At 54.0% G+C, this 21,582-nt stretch overlaps 1 protein-coding gene across 1 annotated transcript in view; it reads left to right on the plus strand.

Annotated features, from left to right (window-relative positions):
* The window catches only part of ARHGEF17 (Rho guanine nucleotide exchange factor 17), a 297,301-nt gene that overhangs the window by 269,785 nt on the left and 5,934 nt on the right, over window positions 1-21,582 (plus strand). The window contains exons 3-11 of the mRNA XM_069883328.1: window positions 15,527-15,604; window positions 17,848-18,030; window positions 18,429-18,545; window positions 18,863-18,955; window positions 19,667-19,843; window positions 20,103-20,153; window positions 20,910-21,019; window positions 21,131-21,216; window positions 21,349-21,467. Of these exons, the coding sequence (XP_069739429.1) occupies window positions 15,527-15,604; window positions 17,848-18,030; window positions 18,429-18,545; window positions 18,863-18,955; window positions 19,667-19,843; window positions 20,103-20,153; window positions 20,910-21,019; window positions 21,131-21,216; window positions 21,349-21,467 (1,014 nt within the window). The remainder of the gene's footprint in view (window positions 1-15,526; window positions 15,605-17,847; window positions 18,031-18,428; window positions 18,546-18,862; window positions 18,956-19,666; window positions 19,844-20,102; window positions 20,154-20,909; window positions 21,020-21,130; window positions 21,217-21,348; window positions 21,468-21,582) is intronic.

The raw sequence follows: 21,582 nt of genomic DNA on the forward strand, positions 1-21,582 counted from the left end.
CCCCAGAGCAAGAGGGTTAGTGCTGGGCTTAACTCAGTGCCCAAAGGTCCCGCTCTTGGCAGGATGCCGGGGCTGCAATGAAGGTGGAAGGTTGGTATGGGCTCAGCAAGAGCTCCAGTTCCAGCCCATGGAGAAACCCATGGCTCTGCACAGGTGCTGGGGTGCACATGCAGGGGTGCACGGAAAGCGTCTGGTCCAGGGGTGCACATGCATGGGTGTATGGAGAGTCCCTGGTGCAGAGCTGCCTGTGCAGGAGGTCACTGGTTGCAGAGATGCCCATGCAGGGGTGCATGGAGAGAACCATCATGCAGGGGTGCACAGAGAGAACCCTCATGCGGGGGTGCACATGCAGGAGTGCATGAAGAGATCCATGGTACCGCTGTCCATTTGTGCTGGTGTGCATTTGCATCCCTGCATGGAGAGGTCTCTAGTGCTAGTCTCACATGCAGTGGTGCGTGAGGAGGTCCCTGGTGCCGGGGCGCTGGTGCAAGGATGCACATGCAGGGGGACACAGGAAGATCCATGGTGCTGCTATCAATGTGCACCCCTGTACCAAAAGGTTTGTAGTGCTGCTGTGCATGTGCAGCAGTACACAGGGAGATCCCTGGGGCTGGGGTGCACGTGCAGGGGGACGCAAGAAGATCCATGGTGCTGCCCTGCACATGCAGAGTTGCACAGGGAGATTTTGGTGCTGGTGTGCACACACAAGCCTGCATAAGGAGATTCATGGTGCTGGTCTGCACGCACAAGCGTGCACAGGGAGATCTGTGGCACTGGTGTGTCTGTGTATGTCAGCATGGGGAGGACCTTAATGCAGGGCTGCAAGTGTAGAGGTGCACAGGGAGGCCCCTGGTGCCAATGCAAGGGTGCAAAATGGTGCTAGTTTGCATGTGCAGGTGCGTAAAGGCAGGTTAATGGTACTGGTCTCCAGACACACAAGGACACACAGGGGGATACCTGTTGCTGTTTGCATGAGCAGAAGTGCACAGGGAGATCAGTAGTGCCACTGTGCACAGGGAGATCCCAGGTGCTGGGGGTGCACATGGGGGGGTGCAGGAATAGATCTGGGGTGCTCTGTGTGCAGGAGGGCTCCTGGTGTAAACACCCAGCGATGCACAGGGATGGTGCAGAGCTGCACCGTCATCATGCGTGTATTACATGGACCACTCTGCATTTCTGGGCAGGCTGCCTGCACCCTGCCTGCATGCATGCACAGGGCTTCATGCCTGGGCTTTTCTATGCAAAATCACATGCCTCCAAAGCTGCTTCTTGGAGAAGGTGGCTTCAGTTTCCAGTCTGCTCTTGGGGATGAAGCAGCAGATCAGCATCTCTGAGAGGTGGACGTGTATCATTAGTACCTTCCTGCCAAACTCAGGTGGGAGGGACACTCATAGCTTCCTGGGTCTTGTTGCCACAGCATTAGTCCATCCTTGCAAGGATTATGGGATTTAGAGCCTTTCCCAGGGATATTTCCGAAGCAGGAGTTTAACTGCAGATGCTGGTCCCCGTGTGAAAGGAGGGACCAGAGAGGTGCTGTGCCGCAGTCTCCACATCTTGTGATTTTGTTGCTGAGCTCCATCACCCATCCAGTGCAGGCAGGTCCTGATGGGGTCATTCCTACAAGTTTGAGGCTGCAGCAGGGACTTCTCTTAAATTCAGGATGGAGAAGGTGGTGCTGTCACACAAAGGAAAGTTGCAGCGGGGCAGCACTGGGCTTTGGGCTGTACAGAATTTCTTCTGCTTCTCCCAGAGCTTTCCCCTGGAAAGCAGGGGAAGAGACTCACTTCCTCCCTTTTCCCCTTCCTTCTACCCATGTATCCATCTGTCTATCCATCCATACATCTCTAGCCACCCGTCTCCATCCATCCATCCATCCATCCATCCATCCATCCATCCATCCATCCATCCAACCATCCAACCATCTCCATCCATCTAGCTACATTCATTTATCCATCTCCATCCATCCATCTTTACCCATCTCTACCCATTTCCATCCATCTCCTCCCATCTCCATGCATCTCCCTCTACGCATCTCCCTCCGCGTATCTCCACCAACCATCCCCACCACCTATCCAAAACAACAGACTCCACTAGCCATACAGGCATGATTTTCAGAGCAGACATGGCTTATCTTCCAGGACCTCTCCCCCGAAGGCATCAAACCCAGCTCTCACAGACAGAACCCACTAAACCAAATACATTATGATTTCCACCGTGATGTTTCCAGGCCAGAATGCATCCAGAGAAGAAAAATCTGCCACTTCCACCCCCTCTCCCTCAACATGGCTCTTTTTAAAGCTCTCATGGTTGGTCCCAATGGGGCTGTTTCTCTGGGCTCCCTCAGTTTCCATGGAGAGGATGGGTGAGGAATTTCAAAGGGAATGGCTCCAGTAAATGAACTCCTGTCTAAAAATAGCATGTTTGCTTTTGGGTCTTTGGGAACTGCAACCCGGCCAATAGGAGGGAGAACAAAAATCAGCATCTGGGTAAAAATATTCCAGTAACTTGCTCTTCATGCAAACTCCCGTTGGAACTGCTAAGCTTCCGGGTGACAGGGACTTGTCACAGTCTGCCCAGTTCCTGCCTGCACTGGTACCAATTGCTCTGTGACCACCATTTCTGCTTGTAGGTGGAGGTGGTACCCAAGCTTCATGTCCTCCTGTGCCTTTTGTAGATTATTTTAAAGTGAACCCCTTTGATCTGAGGGGTAGAAGGGTTGGTGGCAGGAATATGTTGGGCTTGTGTGACCCCCATGTCCTGTGATATCCCAGACCCACTGAGCACGTTCCTTTCTGAGAGCCAGCGGGTGGTCACCACCACCTTCCACCCCACCAGTGACATCCAAGACACCAACGAGCCTCACTAGGACATCTCTGCAGGAATGTGCTGGGGAAAGGGCATCTGTGGTGGTGTCCACTACCAGGAGTCACCATCCCAGCATGGGAATGGGTGCTACCAGGTCCCCTCCAGAGGAGCCACTATCCCAGTGCAGGAATGGTCATCACCAGGTCCTCTTCGGAGAGGCCACCATCCCAGTGTGGTGGTGGACACCACCAGCTCCCCTCTGGAGGAGTGACAGTCGTGATGGGAGGACAGATACCAGCAGATCCCCTGCAAAGGAGGCACTATCCCAATGGGGGAGTGGCCACCATCAGGTGTCCTCTGCAAAAGCCACCATCCAAACATGGGGATGACCATCACCAGGTCACCTCCAGAGAAGTCACCGTCCCAGTAAGGAGATGGTCACCAACAGGTCCTCTGTGGAGGAGCCATCATCATAACATGGGTACATCAGCATCCCCACATGGTTCCTGGGGCTGGAGAGTGTTTCCTTGGTGGTGCCATGGAGTTGCTATTTGTGGCTGCCCGTTCCCGAGCCTGCTGGTACTCTCCAAAAAAAACAAGAAGGGAGTTGTTTGCAGGGGAAGATTGGCATCTCAGAGCTTGGGATATGGTTTCCTGCTTTTTTTAGCTGGAATAGCAGCAGACTCGTCAGCCTGCCCTGATTTGGCATCCTTCTTCTTGCTTTTTTTTTTTTTTTGAAAGGGTTTCTTCCTGACCCCTCAGCAGAAACGCCGTCACTAGCAGTAGGGGATTGGGTTTGGCCCTTGTTTTTTTCAGTTGCCCCAAACCCTGGTGAGATGGGATGTAGATGGCTCAGAGCCTCAGTAAGCGGAAAGGGGACTCTTCCCTCGCTCATCTGAACCTGGCACAGGTCAGTAGATGCTGAAACACCCTTTTTTTTTTTTTTTCACACACACCCCTGCGGTGCCACTCTGACAATGACATGTCAGGGAAGGCTTCATCTCTCTCCGTGCTGTGATGTGACGTCGGATGTGGGCGTTCCTGGTGAGGTCTGTGGTCCTCCCCTCACCGCTCCCTGCTGCCCTGGTTGCAGCTGTGCTGGGCAAGGGGACCCACGGAGCATGGGTTCCTGCAGGACTGGGTGTCCATGGGACATGGATGACGCTGGGCGGGGAGGCTGGCATGGGCACAAAGAGGGTCTTCTTCCAGTGGTTGCACCCAGGTTGCCACCATGGACATGTATTTGGGTGGGAGGGGCATGAGAGGGGCCAGGCCAGGGGCATGGCATGGGTTTTATGGGACTCCTGGCTCCTGTATGTCCATCAGCTCCTAAGTGCTCCTTACGTCCTGGGTGTGATCCTGTCTGTCAGCTCCTGGATACTTGTGGATTTGTGGGTGCCCACGGACTCCTGGTACTTGTTTTCTCTTGGGTGCTTATCACCTCCTGGGTGGTTATGGATACATGGGTGCCCGTGGATTCCTAGTACCTGTTGGATCCTAAGCATCCATCACCTCTCAGGTGCCTGTCAGCTCTTGGGTGTCCATAAACTCCTGGATGCTTGTGGGTTTTTGGGCACCAATGAACTCCTGGTACCTTTCGCATCCTGGGCATCCATCAGCTCCTGGGTGCCCATCAGCTTATGGCTGCCTGTCATCTTGTGGTTGCTTGTGGATGTCTGGGAGTCCACGAATTCCTGTGTACCTGTTGAATGCTGGCCATCCATCATTTCTTGAGTGCCCATGGACTCTGGATGCCCATAAGCTCCTGGATGTCTGTTGGCTCCTGGATGCCAATCAGCTCCTCTGTGCTTGTTTATAGATGGGTGCCCATGGACTCCTAGTACCTACTTGATCCTGGGCATCAGATCTGTCAGCTCTGAGGTGCCCATGGACTCTGAGTGCCCTTTGGCTCTTAGGTATTTCGTGGCTTCTGATGCCCCCAGAATTCTGGGTCCATGTGGAGATCTGGATGCCCGTCATCTCCTGGTATCCATCGACTTCTGGGTGCTCATCAGCTCCTGGCGCTCATCAGCTCCCATGCCAATCACCTTGAGTGCCAGACGAGCACCCTCCTGGGTACCCCAAGTTCATTTGCACCCCTGTGACCTGGATCCATGCCACCAGTCACCCAGGACACCAGCCACTTCCCACCCACATGCACCAGGCTGGCACATGGCAGCAGTGCCAAGGGGCACCAGTATCAGGCAGTTTTCTTCCTGGCTTCCCTCTCCCCCCAAAATCCCAATAACTATTATTTTTGGGGTGCTGTGAGGTGCGGGGTGTGTCTTGTACCAGCTGCAGAGGGAGCTGGGGGTGGGATCCAGGGATGCTGGGGAGTTGAGGAGTGGCATTAACCCCTCCCCTGGTGGGTGCAGAGCCAAGCACACCGGGAGGCAGTGGAGAAGGAGGGGAGGGAGAAGAGCAGCTGACCTCAGCATCTGGAAAGCTGTGCTCTTGGGCCACAGCCTGCGTGCCAAAAAACAGAGGCAAAAAAAACCTTCCATATTTGGTGAAAGCTGCTCTAGGGCTCGGCAAAGGCTGCCTGCAAGCAGGGGGCAGGCAAGCCCCCCACCGTGCCCTCGACCAGGATGACACGAGTTTTGCAAGGGCTCTGCAAACGCACCAAAGGATGCATGGCAGCAGCAGGGGGGGTAAATTGGGATGAGCACTGTAGATCAGGTGAGAAGGGGGCATGGGGAGGGGGCACAGTTGGGGTGCTGCCAGCAGCATAGGGAGGATGCCCAGAGATGCACCAGCATGATCCTGAGCCTCATATTTTGGAGGAGGGGAGGGAACCCATTGCACCCCAGCATCAGTGATCTAAACCCTGATTTCAAGTGAAAAGCCCGTGGGAAAATCCCCGTGACACACTTAGGGGATAAATTTTTGTTGCTTTGGGAAATGAGTCTCCTCCCGACTCCCTGCTGCCCATCCCACCAGCACCGCTACCAGCTCTGCCGCTCACCAGGACACCACTGGGAAGCCCAGTGTCCTTCCATCCTGCCCTGAAGATGTTACTCCAATTCCATTGTTTTTTATTCCTGGTTTTTTCTCACACTTGAAAAGCAGAATTGCAGCCAGGCGCTGTCCTCGTGGGATGAATCACCACAGCCAGGAAGTCAAAGAAGGGAAAACAGCCGAATTCTCGGCACATCCATTTGGGTCTGAAGCTGCCCTCCTCCTCCTCTTCCTCCCTGCCTCAGAGGCGGTTATGCTGCTGGGTTTCTCCATGGGAGCATCCCTGAACAAATCAAGGCTTCTCTGAAAGCTGGGAGCCTGGGAAAAACCACGACCGAGGGAAAAGCAAACATCTCCAGCCCCAGGGCTGCGAATAAACACAGGAGTATTATTAGTAACCGAAGTGGAGCTGAATCAGAGCTGCTGATTTATGGTCTTATTTCCTTTCAAGAAGTTACGCTTTGGAAAGCAGCTTGGACTTTTCTTACCCGTGGGAGAACGGCGAGCGGCTGGGTGGGGAGGGGGTGCAGCCCTGGACATGATGCTGAATGGCATCAGCCTGGCTTGGGCACAGCCCCTCTTCTGTGGCACAGGTCCTCGTGTTCCCCTGGCGTGTGGAGGGTGGTTTCTCCAGGACATGGGGCTTAGTGGACTCAGGGATAAGGGGGAAGTGTCTGGTACCCAGGGACAGGATGATGGGTATTCAGGGCCGAGGAGACTGATACCCAGGGATGGCTGTGACTGATGCCAAGGGATGACAATGACTGATACCAGGGTTGGGGGCAACTTGGATCCGAGGACATGGTGACTTGCCCCAGGAAGGAGGTGACTGCTGCCCAGCCATGAGGGTGACTGGGACCCGGGAATGGAGGTAGCTGGTGCATAGGGATGGAGTGAGGTGCCAAGGGGTGGTCATGATGGTACATAGGAACGGGATGGCTGGTACCAGCGACAGCAGTGGCTTGTGGCAGTGGTGGGGAAAAATGGTGCTCAGAGATGGTGGTGACTGGTAGCCAGGGATAGAAGTGCTTGGTGCTCAGGGAAGGAGGTAGATGATATGAAGCTGGTGAGGGGGCTGGAGAACAAGTCTTACGAGGAGCAGCTGAGGGAGCTGGGGTTGTTTAGCCTGGAGAAGAGGAGGCTGAGGGGAGACCTCATTGCTCTCTACAACTACCTGAAAGGCAGTTGTGGAGAGGAGGGAGCTGACCTCTTTTCCCAAGTGACAGGGGACAGGACGAGAGGGAATGGCCTCAAGCTCCACCAGGGGAGGTTCAGGCTTGACATCAGGAAAAAATTTTTCACAAAAAGGGTCATTGGGCACTGGCAGAGGCTGCCCAGGAAGGTGGTTGGGTCACCTTCCCTGGAGGTGTTTAAAAGACAGATGGATGAGGTGCTGGGGGGGCATGGTTTAGTAGTTGATAGGAATGGTTGGATTCGATGATCCAATGAGTCTTTAATAACCTAGTGATTCTGTGATACCAGTGATGGAAGTGACTGGTATTAAGGAATGGTAATAGTGGTACCAGAGATGGAGGTGACTGGTACCTAGGGAGCGGGGGGACTCCCCAGGGATGGGCAGACTGGTACCCAAGGACGGAGGTGACTGGTACTAGGGACAGCAGTGACAGCTACCCAGGGATGGGGTGACTGGTCCCCAGCAATGAAGGTGAGTGGTACCCAGGGGTGGGATGAGTGGTGCCAGGAATGCGGGAGACTGGTGCCCAGGGGTGGAAGTGACTGGTATCAGATGCAGGTGGCTGATACCATGGATCGAGTAACTGGTATCCAGGGACAGAGTGACATGCCCAGGGATACTGTGGCTGGTACTCAGGAATGGGGTGGTTCATACCAGGGGTAGGGATTACTGGTGCCCAGGGATGGGGATGACTGGTACCAGGGACTGAGATGACAGTATTGAGGGATGGCAATGACTGATATCCAGGGATGGAGGTGACTGGTACCCGAGGATGCCAGTGCTGGTACCCATTAAAGCAATGTCTTCCTGTGTCTGGTGGCTGCTATTCCTCCACCCATGGGGAGGGACAGAGCTGTGTAGAACCTATGGCTGAGTAGCATTTATCCCAAAGTGAAGGCTGGATGGATTTGGCTTGAAAGCCCTGCAAAACCCTACCAAACATCCTGCTTAAAAACATCCCAAGAGGAGATAATGTGATTTTTCTCAACTGATTTTCCTGCCAGAAACCAAGCAATTGAGGAAATATGGGATTGGATGTAATAATATCATCCTATTTCGGATGGTGATGCCAGTCAGGGGCTTGTCCAGCTGTGCAAGCAATTTTTATGTGCCAGGGTGATGCCCTTTGCCACAGAGGTGTTTGCTCATGGCATTCGGATGGATGGAAGTGGGTCCAGTTTTGTTTCTGAGTTGTTTTCTTTCCCCCAGGGTTTTGGTAGGAATAACACTAAAGGTGTGTTAAAATTGTTAAACTTTAGTGTTCACTATGCACTGCGTCCTCTCTAGGGCAGGAGACTGTCCTCATGGCCCCCATGGGACATAGTGGGAGCCACTATGTCCCAGCTCCCTCTAGTGGGATCTGCCCTGGGAAAAGGCATCCAGGGAGAGCAAAGGTGCAGAAATCCTACTTCCCCTGGTTTCTTCCAAACTGGAAATGAGTTCCAAGGTCTCAAGGAGATGCTGAGATTCAGGCTGCTTGTAGCACAACCCTGCTACAAAATCCTGGAGAATACCCCCAGCAGTGCAGAGCATTGGGAGCTGGTGGTGGGGACAAGCTGTAATGAGGGAAAACCAACTTGTATTTATTTATTCTTAAAATTTTGGCACGTTTTGGAAGGGCGGGAATAATTTTGCTTGAAGCAGGGCTAGCTACTTCTGCAGCTGTGGGAAGGATGACCTGAGAAGGCCCTGAATGGCAAATCCCACTCCCAAAATGGTCGAAAACACTCCATACTTTTCCTAACACAATTTTTTTTCCCCCCAAAGCGAGGTCTCAGGGTCAAAATCGTTGGTACAGCTCACCCAGTATATGGCTGAGCCCTGGCACAATTCATTACGTCACTGACCTCAGAGAAACACTCCGTGTTGTGGCTCTGGGAAGGGAATTTTCCCTTCCCAGAGGTTTAAACATCATCCCACTTCCCATGTGATGTGCCTTTAGCATCCCAGCCGAGCGATGACTGGTGTGTGACACCCATCTGTGTGTCCCTGCCTTCACTGATCAAGTTCCCACCAACAGTGGGATTTGGGGTGAAAGGGAATCCTCAGACTGACTGGAAGTGTCGTTATTACATGCACTAATGTGTGCCCAGTCTCAGTCTGGGCTCAGGGACCAGAGGTTGCCATGATGGCTGCGATTCCTTGTGGATCCCTGCTCTCCCTTTCCCCATAATCACCATTTTTCTTTAAAAAATGGAAGTTTTAGGACTTTCCGCCATTGATGCCTCTTTATTTGCAGGGGGTGGAGGCAAGACTCGATTTGCCTGGTCCTTTAATATTTTAAGATGTTTTAAAATCCCTGGGGGTGCTCAGGCTCCTCCTGCATCACTCAACCCAGGTGGGGAAAAGAAAAATGATGGATTCACAACCAGAGTCTTATTAAAAAGTAAAATAGAGCAAGCTAGGGGAGTTCCCATTCTTCTTCGGGAGGCCAAGCAGGGTTGGGAAAGTTATGTTTCCAATGCCAGAGGGAAAAACTGGGGAAAAATCCCCTCTCTGAGCCCCTAGACCTGGATTTACGTACTGCTGAATTGTCCTCCAAATGCCAGATTTGCTCCGTCTCTGTGTTTTTAAGCGCATCCTTGTGGTGCTGGTATAACTCTTTGGCATGGGAAGTGAGTCTTTGGGGGTTTGTGATGCTTTTCCTGGGAGGATTTGGGGTTTTCTGGGGGAGGAAGCACCTAGGTTGAAAAAGAAAAAAAAGGATTATCCAAAAGGAAATCTAAAGATGTTTACAAAGAGCCGCGCTGCTAAAAATAACCAGCTCATATTTTAGATGGTCCTAAAAATAGGCAGTGCTGTTGGAGTGGCCAAACACTCCCAGGAATTTCCTGTGGGCTGCGGGCCGCATGCAGGGGGGGTCCAGGCTTGGCGGCCGGCGGGAACAGCCAGCATTGCTCCAGCTTTTTCTTTCCTGGGTGACAGCAACATAACCTCTGTTGGGCCCCTTGATGCACAGCAGGATCCAGCCTGGCTCCTTCCCTGGTCTGGGCAGCAATGGACTTAACCTTTCTCCATCCATTCTCCCTCCCTGATAACATCCAAAGAGGTTGGGTGGGTTTGAGAGATTTTTAAACCCATCAGCAGAAAGCTCAACCTTAGCAGTAGACACCAGAGAATCTACTTGCAAAGCTACCACAGGAAGTTGCTGTGTTAAATGAAGGACTTGGTTCATGGGTTGCGGTTGGGGAGTAGGAAGGACCTTCTGCAGATGGAGAGAACTCTATAATCGCCCTGGGGACAGTTGATCCCGTGGGAGGACTCGAGGGCGTTGCTGCAGGCGGAGCAGCCGGATCACTGTCGCAGCATCACAGCGTTGTCGCAGCGTCACAGCATCGCAGGCCAGCTGGGGATGGGGTTGCAGTTTAAACGAGGCAGGGATTGCAAGAGGAATGGGTTTGGGATTGCAACCCAGATGGATCAAGGGCTGCAACCCAAATGAGCTCAGTATTGCAATGCAGATGAATCCAGGATTGCAATCAGGGTCTAGGATTGCAATGCAGATGGGTCCAAGGTTTCAGCCTTGATGGGTTTGGAATTGCAACAGGAGTGTGTCTGGCATTGCAACCCATATAGCTCTGGGATTGGAACTCAAATGGGTCCGGGACTGTGGCCCAGATGGAGCCATGATTGCAACCCAAATGGGTCTAGAATTGCAATGCAGGTGGGCCTGGAGTTACAGCCCAAATGGGTCTGGGGTTAACACTTTGATAGTCCCAGGATTGCTACAGAAATGGATCTGGAGACTGAAACACAAATGGGACTGGGGTTGCATTCCTAATAAGGGGTTGCGGCCCAAATAGGTCTGGGATTGCAACAGAAACGGGTCTGGGAATTGGATCTCAGAATATCCCAAGTTTGTAGCCCAGATGGGTCTAGGATTGCAGTGCAGGTGGGCCCAGAACTGCAGCTGAGATGGATTTGGGATCGCAGCCAGAATGTGTCTGGAACCCAGACTCACCTGGGATTGCAACCCAGATGAGTCCAGGATTGAAACCCAGATGAGTCTAGGTTTGCAACCCAAATGCACCTGGGATTGCAAACCAGATAGGTTTGGGATGGCAACCTGAATGAGCCCAGGATCGCAACCCAAATGAATCTGGGATTGCTGCCCAGATGGATCCCGAGATTGCAACCCTGATGGGGCGGGGATTGCCAGCACGATGGATCTGGGATTGCAATGCAGATGGGCCCAAGGTTGCAGACTATGTGGGTCTCAGATTGCAACCTAAATGGGTCTTTGATTATGACAGAAATGGGTCTGAGACTGGAACAGTTTAGGACTGCAACCCAAATGGATCTAGGGCTGCAACCTAAATGGGTCCAAGTTTGCAACCCAGACAGGTCTGGGATTGCAAAGAAATGGGTCTAGTATGATCATGGTGCTGCAGGAGTCACAGGAGCTTCTGCCTTGCAAACAGCCTCATTAGCCCTAATGCAGTTAGCTGTACCGGGTGCAGCCCAGGCACCCATCCTGTCCATGCCGGCTGCTGCAGGTCCCTCCTCCTCAGTCCCGCTGCTGGGATGTATTTAAGGCTGTTTGCAGCTCCCCTTTCATTATATACCCTGAGTTGGCTGTTCTCTGCCAGGTACCCTGAGGAGGGTGCTGGGGGCGCTGGGATGGGCCTCATCCTGGCTCCCACCACCCTCACCAGGTTGGGATGTTCATCATCCTCATTACCAAGAGGAAATTTACTGGCTGCAACAGGAGGACGCAGCCCTGCTGCACGCTGTTGCTGTGGAAACAGGGTGAGCGGCTAATTAGATTTAATTAACAAAGCAGGAGGGGAGTGTTACAAACGAATCTGGGCAGGGTACATCACCTGGCAAGCAGGGATGTGGGTGCCGTGGTGATGATGTTTCGGGGAGCAGGTTTGCTCCATGCCTTAGTTTCCCTGCAAGATTGGGGAGGGGGGCACAGTACCCAGGGACCCTCCAAGTTCATAGAAACAGAGACCCCAAGGATGCTCAGCGCCCCAGCCCAGCATCATCTGTGCCCACCTCTTCGCAAAAATCACATGTCCCCAGAGAGAGCATCACCCTCCGCATCAAGCATCCTCCTCAGGCAAAGCCTTTCCAGCAGCATCCCCCCAGCAGGATCCGGCCCTGCCTGCATCCATGCGCGTGTGTGTGTGTGGGCACGGCTCTGCCTACATCTCCGATTGCTCTTGCCTGTCTGTGCATCGGTAGCACCCGGGGCCGGGGACCCGCGTGCCGCCAGGGACGCAGGCGCACGCCCACCGCACGCATCCTGCAGCCGCTCTGCGGGAGGGCTTTTTTTTTTATATATATATATATATATATACACACACACACAGATCCCTATCGATATAAATAGATCCTCTATTTTATTTCCCTCCTTGCTGCATCCCAGCGCAGCGTTTTGACTATTCTAAAGGGGAGATCTCGGGGTATATATATATATATATATATAATTTTTTTTATTCCTTGGGCCGCGTGGGACGGACCGACCCCCGGGACCCGCATGCTGCAGATGGTGAGGACTCTGGCGCAGTTCACCATCGCGCTGGAGGACATGCGAGACATCGGGGACGGCATCGACGCGGCCTTTGCCGCCTCCGGGCTCGGCGGGGCAGCTGAGGAGCTGCCGGAGAAGGGTTGTGGCAGTCGCGGTGGTACCGAGGTGATGCGAAAAGGCATGGGGGGGTCTTGGGAATGGAGCGGGGGGGCTGTCTGGTGGGTTGAGGGGGATATATGGGGGATGCATGGATGCGTCATGTTTGGACACGTGTGCGCCCAGCAGAACCCGGCACCTACTGGGGGGGTCTGGACTGTGATTGCCGTGGCAACGGTGCCTCCATCCTCATCCTCAGCCTGCTGCCCCTGGGGTTCTTGGGATCGCAGGGCACCTGGACAGAATGATGGGGGCTCTGGAGCCATCCCTGCTACAACCCCCCTAGTGCTGGTTTACAGTGCGGAGGCATCGGCTGGTGGGGAAATGCCCCAATTCCCATCATGGCAGGGGGTTGATCTTGAGGGTGCTGAGCGTCTCGAGGGAGGCAGGATGAGGCCAGGGTGCGGCAGGGGAGTCCTCAGGGAGAGCAGATGGAGACTGAAGCAACATCAGCTCCATGGGGGAGAGGCTTTACTGAGGTAAAAAGGATGCAGTAGGGCAAATCCTGCCCACACCCAGGTACTGCTTTGCCCTGACAGGATGATGCGTTACCCTCAGCTCCTGCTCATCCCAGTGGGATTTTCCCACCATTGGAATAATACAGATGCTGTAATGGTTGAAAGAAATCCCCTTGCCAGCGACTGGGCCTCATCCTGCATCTCCCAGCTGCAGCAAATCCCCAGCCACAGGTGCGACATGTGGTGCTGAGCCCGGTCAGATCACTAATCTGGCCCTTTGCTTCAGTCCTGAGCTGAGATGGCTCCAGAAAAATGACAGGAGCATTTTATTGAGGCAGGGAACTACAGGCTGTGTGAGGGCTGAGGAAACTGAGTCAGGACAGGGGAGTCAGGCACTCTGCACCCCTAAAGCCTACCCTCCAGTGAGTGCCCTTCAGCCCATTATTACAACAAATTAATGTGGCAATTCAAGTGTTAATAAATGTCAGGCTGTAATGTAGTGAGGAGGTCTCAGCTGATGTCCCCACGTACCCCAGCTTCAATGTGTTTTGGGGGTCAGATTTCCTGGGGTACCTTTGACTCGTTACTATAATATTTGGCTCTGGACAGCAGTTTCTGTCTTGTTTGGCTGAAAAGACTAATATCACCTTGGTGGGCGAGTGGGGAAACTGAGGCACGTCTCTGTTTGCGAGCACCAAGCAGGATCTGGCCAGGATACCTTCCCATAGCTCCATAGGTACCACTGGGGAGATGATTGCCTCCATCTGTGGTGAGGATGGCTGAGTTAGAGCTTCCTTCCCTGGCTGCTGAGCAGCTTCATGGCACCTGTGTCCCCACTGGGACCAGTGGGGGACACACAGCCCTCATGGCCTGGGGAACGTGGGTTCATTCCATGAGAACATTGGAGTCACAGGGGTTTGGTGGCTCTGGCAGCCTCCATAGTGGCACCAGTTCAAGGGAACCTGCTCCCAACGCATGCTGTCCCCATGGGACATCTCTGCACCCAGCGCTGTTGGGGTGTCCAACCAACCTTTGGATGGACCTTTGGATGGTCCTTGTCTGTACGGACATATCCGTGCACCTACAGCATATGGAGTGTCCCCGTCTTTGGGGTATTTCCATTAATGGGACACTTAGAGTTTCTCTGTGCCCAGGATCATTGGAGCATCTACACACCCAGGGCCATTGAGGCATCTCTATACCCAGGGCCCTAGGGGTTTCTAGGCCTCCAGCGACTTTGGAGTGTCTCACACTTACAGCTTGGGGTGTCTCTGCACCCAGGGTCTTGGAGGTGTCCAAGCATCCAGGGACCCTGGGGTGTTCCTGCACCCAAAGCTTGGGGTCCTTTGGATAGCCTCCGTGAATAGAACCATTACAATGTCTCCATATCCAGCACCTTGGAGCATCTCTTTTCCCAGGGCCTGTGGAAGGTCTCTGTATCCAAAATTTCTCAGGCTTCTCACACCCAGGGCCTTAAGAGCATCTCCACACCAAAAATTTTTGGTGTATCACTGCACCCAGGATACCTCCAGCGTATCATGGCATGAAAACATTTGGAGTATCTTTGCACACAGAGTATCAGGAGTGTCACTGTACCCAAAATACCGGGATATCTCATGCCCAGGCCCATCGGAATATCTCTGCATCCAAAACATTTGGAGTATCTCACACACAGGGTCTCTGGACCATCTCCACACGTGAAGCTTTTGGGGTGTCTCTGCACCCAGGGTCCCTGAAGCGTCTCCACGCACAAAACTTTAGGGGTGTCTCTGGAACATTTTTGCCCATTTTGGATGTCTCTGCTCCCAGGGTTTCTGGAGCACCTCTGCACCCAAAACTTTTGGGGTGTCATTGCACCCAGGGTCTCTGGAGCATCTCTGCACCCAAAACTTGCAGGGTATCTCGCACTGTGGGCTCTGGAGGATCTTACTCCTGGGATGAGCTGCCGGCGCATCGTCCTGGGTGCTGCACACTATGGGGGCGTCTCCAAGCCCCACAACCAAGACCCATCTTGACCCATCTGCTCCCCCAGACTGGCAGATTATGCCACACCACCACCTCCCTGTGGTCCTCTGATCCCATTCATCCCTTTCCTGCAGGGCCACAGCCCAGCGCTGGGGTGCCTGGGGTGCCGGGCTGGAGGCAAATTCCTACGGGACTGCTCTGAGTGGAGCCGCCGGAGAGACGGAGGGTGCCGGGACCGACCCATGTAGGGCTGTGAGATCCAGGGCGGGCTCCTGACGCGGCCGTGGAGGAAACCAGGCGTCTCTGTGCGCTCGGTGTCATGTACTTCCTAATCCTCCCAGATTCCTCCATCAGGGTGGAGAGGGAGTGGAGGGGAGCTGAACGCCAGCAGGGCTCCTCCAGTGTTCAGCCTCCCCGCTGAGCCCCTGCGCTGGCACCGGCACCAGCCACGTAGCTCCCCTCCGTCTTGTCACCCTAAAACTCATCTTGTCTTTCTTTCCATCTGGGCAGGACATGAGGAAACACGTCATCATGACACTGCTGGACACAGAGCAGTCCTACGTGGAGTCCTTGCGCACCTTGATGCAGGTAATGCGGCATGGCTGGGGATGTGGCATCCAAACCACATCATGGCGTGACCATCCGTTGCTTGTCACTATCCCCGGGACCCCAAGTCACACCCCCAGCTGTGGGTGCTCTACCAGCACTGATGTGGCGTGGGGATGTTAGGGACAGCAGGACAGGAGGTGGGAGCAGTGTAGCAAAAGTGCCAATAATAAGGTGTGGGAGTCACCTCTGTCCCACAAATCAAGCCCTTAACATTCCTCGTGTGTTGTCACCTGGCAGGTATTGTGTCTCCAAGCCCCTTCCCCTGCTTGCCCCCCAAAAGTTCTTCCTCATGTTGCACCCCATCTCCTGCTCCGTTTCAGATTGCCATTCCATGTTGGGGGGCCCTTTACACCCCCAGTTCCCATGACCCCTATGTTCTGCTTGGCATCATCACCTGCAGCCATGGGCCAAGGGTTTTTCTAGGTCCTTTTTTTATTGTGCTGCTTCCAGCACTGCTTAAGTAGCATGGCCAGAGTGTCCACCCCACATTTCAGATGTTAATGAAGGTCAACACCATGGAGACTAGGACATGCTAACGTAGGTGTTGGTTGTCCAGCCACATCGCTGCAGATGGGAACACCAACAAATCAGAGCTCTGCTCTGATACAAAGTGATGCCTGTAGGACATCTGCTGGGAATGTCCACTAGAGCGTGGGGCACCCATCATCCCAACACCCAGCTTTCCCAATAAATCTCTTGCGAGGGTGCCCCCATAGTGGACCCAGATGTGCTCTGCCAGATGTTACTGCAGGAGACTGCTCCCAGTGCAGATGTTGGCTTGGACGGGGAGAAGGTCCTGGCTTTGGGGCTTATTTTTAGAGAAGCTGTACATGATTTGGGGTCAAGTGGTGTCCCTGCCGGAGTTGGCATGGACATAGCCTGTCTCATGGGCTGTGTCCTCTGAGATGCGACAGGGAGGCTTGTTGGGGAGTGGGGATCACTGATTCCCTACTGGAGGGACTGGTTGGACACAGGTTGGAGCCACAGGGCATTAATGCCTGAGCTCTTGCCCATTGGACGTGTCCTGGTACAGTGCAGCCAGGGGAAGCTGGCTTTCTGGGGAGAGTCATAGGCTCTAGCTGTCCCCTGCTCCCTGTCTTAGCTGGGACAAGGTGCTTGGACCTGTGATTTGGCCCAGTGGCATGTAGCATGATGGCTACCAGGGGTGGGGACCACCTTGGAATATCATCTTCCGGCAAGCCAGATGGTGCATGGGCAAGTCCTGCCTATGCTCCTCATGTGCTGAGGCAGGGGCTGGCTCCATGCTCTTCTTCCCCATCTGGTCCTCACTCCCCCATTTTCATAGTGGGTGGGATGTGTGGCACAGCCCAGCCCAGCTCTTGCTGGAAATGTTGGCCACAGTAGGGCAAGTGAAGCAGGTTATGAACCTCAGGAAGGATTTGGCCTTTCTAATTTGGGTCTTCACGAGGTACCATCAGTCTGAGGAACCTCATCCTTGGAGAATGACTCCTACCTCACCAGCTTAGAGATGTCTGAAGCAGCAGTGGGCCCTGTCCTCACCGATCAGCTCCATGGTCCTCCCAGCATCCTGAAGGACACTAGCACCCTGTACTGGTTGGGCTGAGGAGGAGACAAGGCCTGAAAAGGCCTTTTTCATCCCACATACCTTGCAAATCCATCTTCTCTGTTCCTGGGGGTACTGCTTTGTAGCAGAGCTGCCCGCCTAGCCTTGCAGAGGACATGCTTTTGTCCCAGTTTTCCTACTAACCCTTTGCATTGCTCTTTGGCAATTGCCCAAGAGATGCTCCACCCAGCTCACCCCAGCCTCTCCTGGTCCCAAACACTCTAAATCCAACCAGGAAGCCACCAGCTTTTGGATCCCAAGGTCGTGCTGCCATGATCCCCGACCTGGGTCAGGCTGTGTAGCAGATGGAGGTGACCATGACTTATAACAACAAAGGTTTGGAGCCTCTTGAGGCTGCGGCTGCAGGACAGAGGACACTGTGCTTTGGGGGTTCCTCATGCAGACTGTCCCACTGCCTACACTACCTGGTGGGGTAGACCGAGGGAGGCTGGGGTGCAAAACCTGTTGCGACACTGCTGTCTGGTCCTTCTGATGTGTCCCACAGCCTAGTGTCCACTGGGGGAACCCACTGCTGCAGGATGCCACCAGTCCCCATATTTACAGGGGTTAAAAAGGTCATAATGAGGGGGCAGGAAAAGAAATCTGTGGGGACCCCGATGACTTTGCTTCCCAACAGGGTTACATGAAGCCACTGAAGCAGCCAGAGAACTCACTGCTGTGTGACCCATCGCTGGTGGATGAGATCTTTGACCAGATCCCTGAGCTGCTGGAGCACCACGAGCAGTTTCTGGAGCAGATCCATGACTGCGTGCAGAACTGGCATGAGAAGCAAAAAGTGGGCGACCTCCTTGTGCAGTCGGTAGGTCTTCACAGGGTAGATTTCCCCTGAGGAAACCAGGCATGCCTGTTCTCGGGCATAGTCCCAGCAGGAGTAATTTTGGAGCAGGAGGCAGGAGAGCGATTAAAAGACAAGCCAAACACGCCTGAGATGCAGAACGGAAGACAATCTCCAGGCCCACCGTCTGCTTAGCGTAACAGCAGGGTGTTGCAGCGACCAGCTGCGTCTGCAGCTCAGCGTCTCTGCCTTGAGAGCAGAAATGTCAGGGCTGAAAAATCGAGGGGGACAGGCAGTGAATGAGCCCTCCTCACACCAGTCCAGAGCCAGGATTAACCCTTGGGGCAGCTTTTCCTAGGCGTGCCCAGAAGATCTGTGCTGGACCTATCTGCTTTTTTCCCTGCTCTCTTTTCCCCTCCTAGTTCTCCAAGGATGTGCTGGTGAACATCTACTCTGCCTACATCGATAACTTCCTCAATGCCAAGGATGCCGTCAGGATTGCCAAGGAAGCCCGGCCAGCATTCATTAAGTTCCTGGAGGTGGGTCCTGGTTCCTCTCCCTATAGACGCAAGCCAAGGTTCAGAGCCACCTACAAGGCTGCTGGTGGAGAGGGATGGGGGTTAATGGGAGCAAACTGGTAAATATACAGTCAGACTTGGACTTTTGCCCCCACCTTCTTCTTGATTTTATTGGAAAGAGGCCAGATTGGGTTGAACTGGAGTCACTCCAGATGGTGTAAAACGGGTCACCCTGACCCCGAATAGATGTTGTTCCAGGTCCTGGACTGGTGAGACGCGGGTTCCCTGCTGCATTCCACCTAACAGGCCTGTATTTGTCCTCCACTGGTGTTTTGCAGCAAAGCATGCGCGAGAACAAGGAGAAGCAAGCTCTGTCTGACCTGATGATCAAGCCAGTGCAGAGGATCCCACGATATGAGCTGCTGGTGAAGGTGGGTGTGGGTGGCTGGGTAGGAGGCAGGAAGGCATCTGTTCTGTGCTTGGAGCAGAAGAGACCATGGCTCCTCTTTGCTTCCACATAACTAGAGCTTTTAGGAGTCTCACATATTTCCCAGAACCTTTTCCCATCCCTTGACACAAAGTCTTGACTGTCACCTCACTGTCCCACCCAGCACATCTCTATGGGTGTGTGGTCCCCTACTCCTCTGCCTTTCTTCCAGGAGGCTGAACGCTGCAGTGCCATTTTGGGACCAGTCTCACTGTCACCCCCTCTGTGCCTCAGTTTCCCCATGCTAGGGTCACTCTTCTTGGTACCAAGGCTGATGGGGACACACTTTAATAAGAATCACAGAATGGTTTGGGCTGAAGGTCATCTAGTCCAATCCTTTGCCACGGGTAGGGCCATCTTCCACTAGATCAAGTTGCTCAAAGCCTCATCCAGCCTGGCCTTGAACACTTCCAAAGATAAATTTCAGGTGTCCAGTTAAGGTGATGACATTCTTGCAGGAGCTGGTGGCCTCTTTAGAGGTGGCGAAGACTAGACTGGTGGTGGCCAAAGCTCAAAGCTAAATTCCTCTGCAAAACGTACCCTCCTTGGGGCTGGTTTCCATTCCCAGCAGCCAGTGGCATGGTAGGGGATGTTGTGGCATAACCGGTGCCTAGGCTTTGCCCATGGTCATGTCCTGGCTGTGTCCCTGTGGTAGGACCTCCTGAAACACACACCAGAAGACCACCCCGACCACCCATTTCTCATTGACGCTCAGCGCAACATCAAGCAAGTGGCTGAGAGGATCAACAAGGGCATGAAGAGTGCAGAGGAGGTGGAGAGGAATGCTCGGATTGTGCAGGAGATTGAGTCCCACATTGAAGGGATGGAGGACGTACGTATGGGGCCTTAGGGGCGGGGTGGTCTTCTCCCCAAAGTGCAACCATTTCTGCTTTTTCTGGGTCACTCCAGGCTGTGCCACTTGTTTTGTCCTCTGGGTCCTGTTTTCCCATCTTGGCCTAGATGGGTTCCTGGGGATTTGGGAAGGGGCCAGGGTGCCATGTCTGATACGGTGGGGCGTGGGTGCTGCAGGGACAAAGACTGTGAAGGTTCCCCTCAGGGCTCCGTGCTCATGACTCTCCTTATCTCAACAGCTCCAGGCCCCGCTCCGCAGGTTCCTGCGTCAGGAGATGGTGGTGGAAGTGGTAAGAGCAGAATGGTCTCTTGTCCCCAACAGGGCTGTGGCACCATGCACCAGGCAGGGCAGTGGGAGGCTGTGGTTGCGGATTGTGGGGCGGCTGTGTGCCCATGGGAGGCTGTGGATGGACAGATGGATGGATGGATGGATGGATGGATGGATGGATGGATGGATGGATGGATGGATGGATGGAAGGAAGGAAGGAAAGATGGATGGATATAGGAAAGGATAGACAGAAGGATGGACAGACAGATGGCGGGCTGGATGGAAGAATGGACAGAAGAATGGATGGAAGGTGAATGGGTGGATGGATGGACAGACAGATTGGGTGAATTGAAGCATAGACGAAAGGATGGACAGATGAATGGATAACAGACAGGTGGAGACAATATAAAATCCCCGAAGTGCGTGGGGAAAGATGGATTCTGGAGTAGGCAGGAGGCCAGGAGAGCCCACAGTAGCCCCAGGACAGAGGCTGGAGGTGGGGACCACAGTGAACCCATGCTTAGCATTCCCATGGCCCTGACACTTCCCCGTGAGTGGGACCTTGTGGCTTTGCCCACGTGACCATTGCACCCATGTCCACTTTTATCCTTGTGAGGACACAGCCAGACCCTGTGCAGATGTTGTTGTGGGAGACGTTCCTCCCTGCAGCCTCCCCGTGCAAAGGCAATGCGTGAGGAAACTGAGGCAGGGATCGCTCCCAGCACCAGCAATGTGGGGGCCAGGTGTTAACCCCTTGGTGTCTCCCACCACTCCACAGAAGGCAGTGGGTGGGAAGAAGGACCGCTCCTTCTTCCTCTTCACGGACCTGCTGGTGTGCACCACGCTGAAACGCAAGTCAGGCTCCCTCCGACGCAGCTCCATGAGCCTGTGAGTACCACCAGCCTTGGGAGAAACAACTAGGATAAACCCTGCCAGCTGGCCTGGCTTTAGGGTGCTTGGGATGTGGGTGCAGCTCAGCCATACCCCCTAACCTCGCAGGTACACGGCAGCTAGTGTGATTGACACTGCCAGCAAGTACAAACTGCTCTGGAAGCTACCACTGGAGGACGTGGACATCGTCAAAGGTCTGTCACCGCCTGCTGGAGTGTCCCACCCCATCCCAAAAGCCATTGCTCATCCCCAGCTGGTAGGGAGAAGGTTCTCTTTCATGGCACCAGGGAGGAAGGAGTTAATGTTGCAGGTGTGTTCCCACACAGGTGCCTCACAAGCCACCAACCGGGAGAGCGTTCAGAAAAGCATCTGCCGCCTGGATGAAGACCTCAGCACGTTGGGGCAGATCAGCAAGCTGTCAGAGACTCTCAGCTTCCCCCACCAGGTATGGGTGTGGTGGCCCTGGTGCTGTTCCTTGGCTGGACACATTCCCTGTGGGAACCCCCAGGATGTCATCAGCGGGAGGGAGAACCTGTGGAAGGGATGGTGGCCGTGAGTGT

The sequence above is a fragment of the Phaenicophaeus curvirostris genome, chromosome 1 (assembly GCF_032191515.1).
Source record: "Phaenicophaeus curvirostris isolate KB17595 chromosome 1, BPBGC_Pcur_1.0, whole genome shotgun sequence".
Taxonomy (NCBI): domain Eukaryota; kingdom Metazoa; phylum Chordata; class Aves; order Cuculiformes; family Cuculidae; genus Phaenicophaeus; species Phaenicophaeus curvirostris.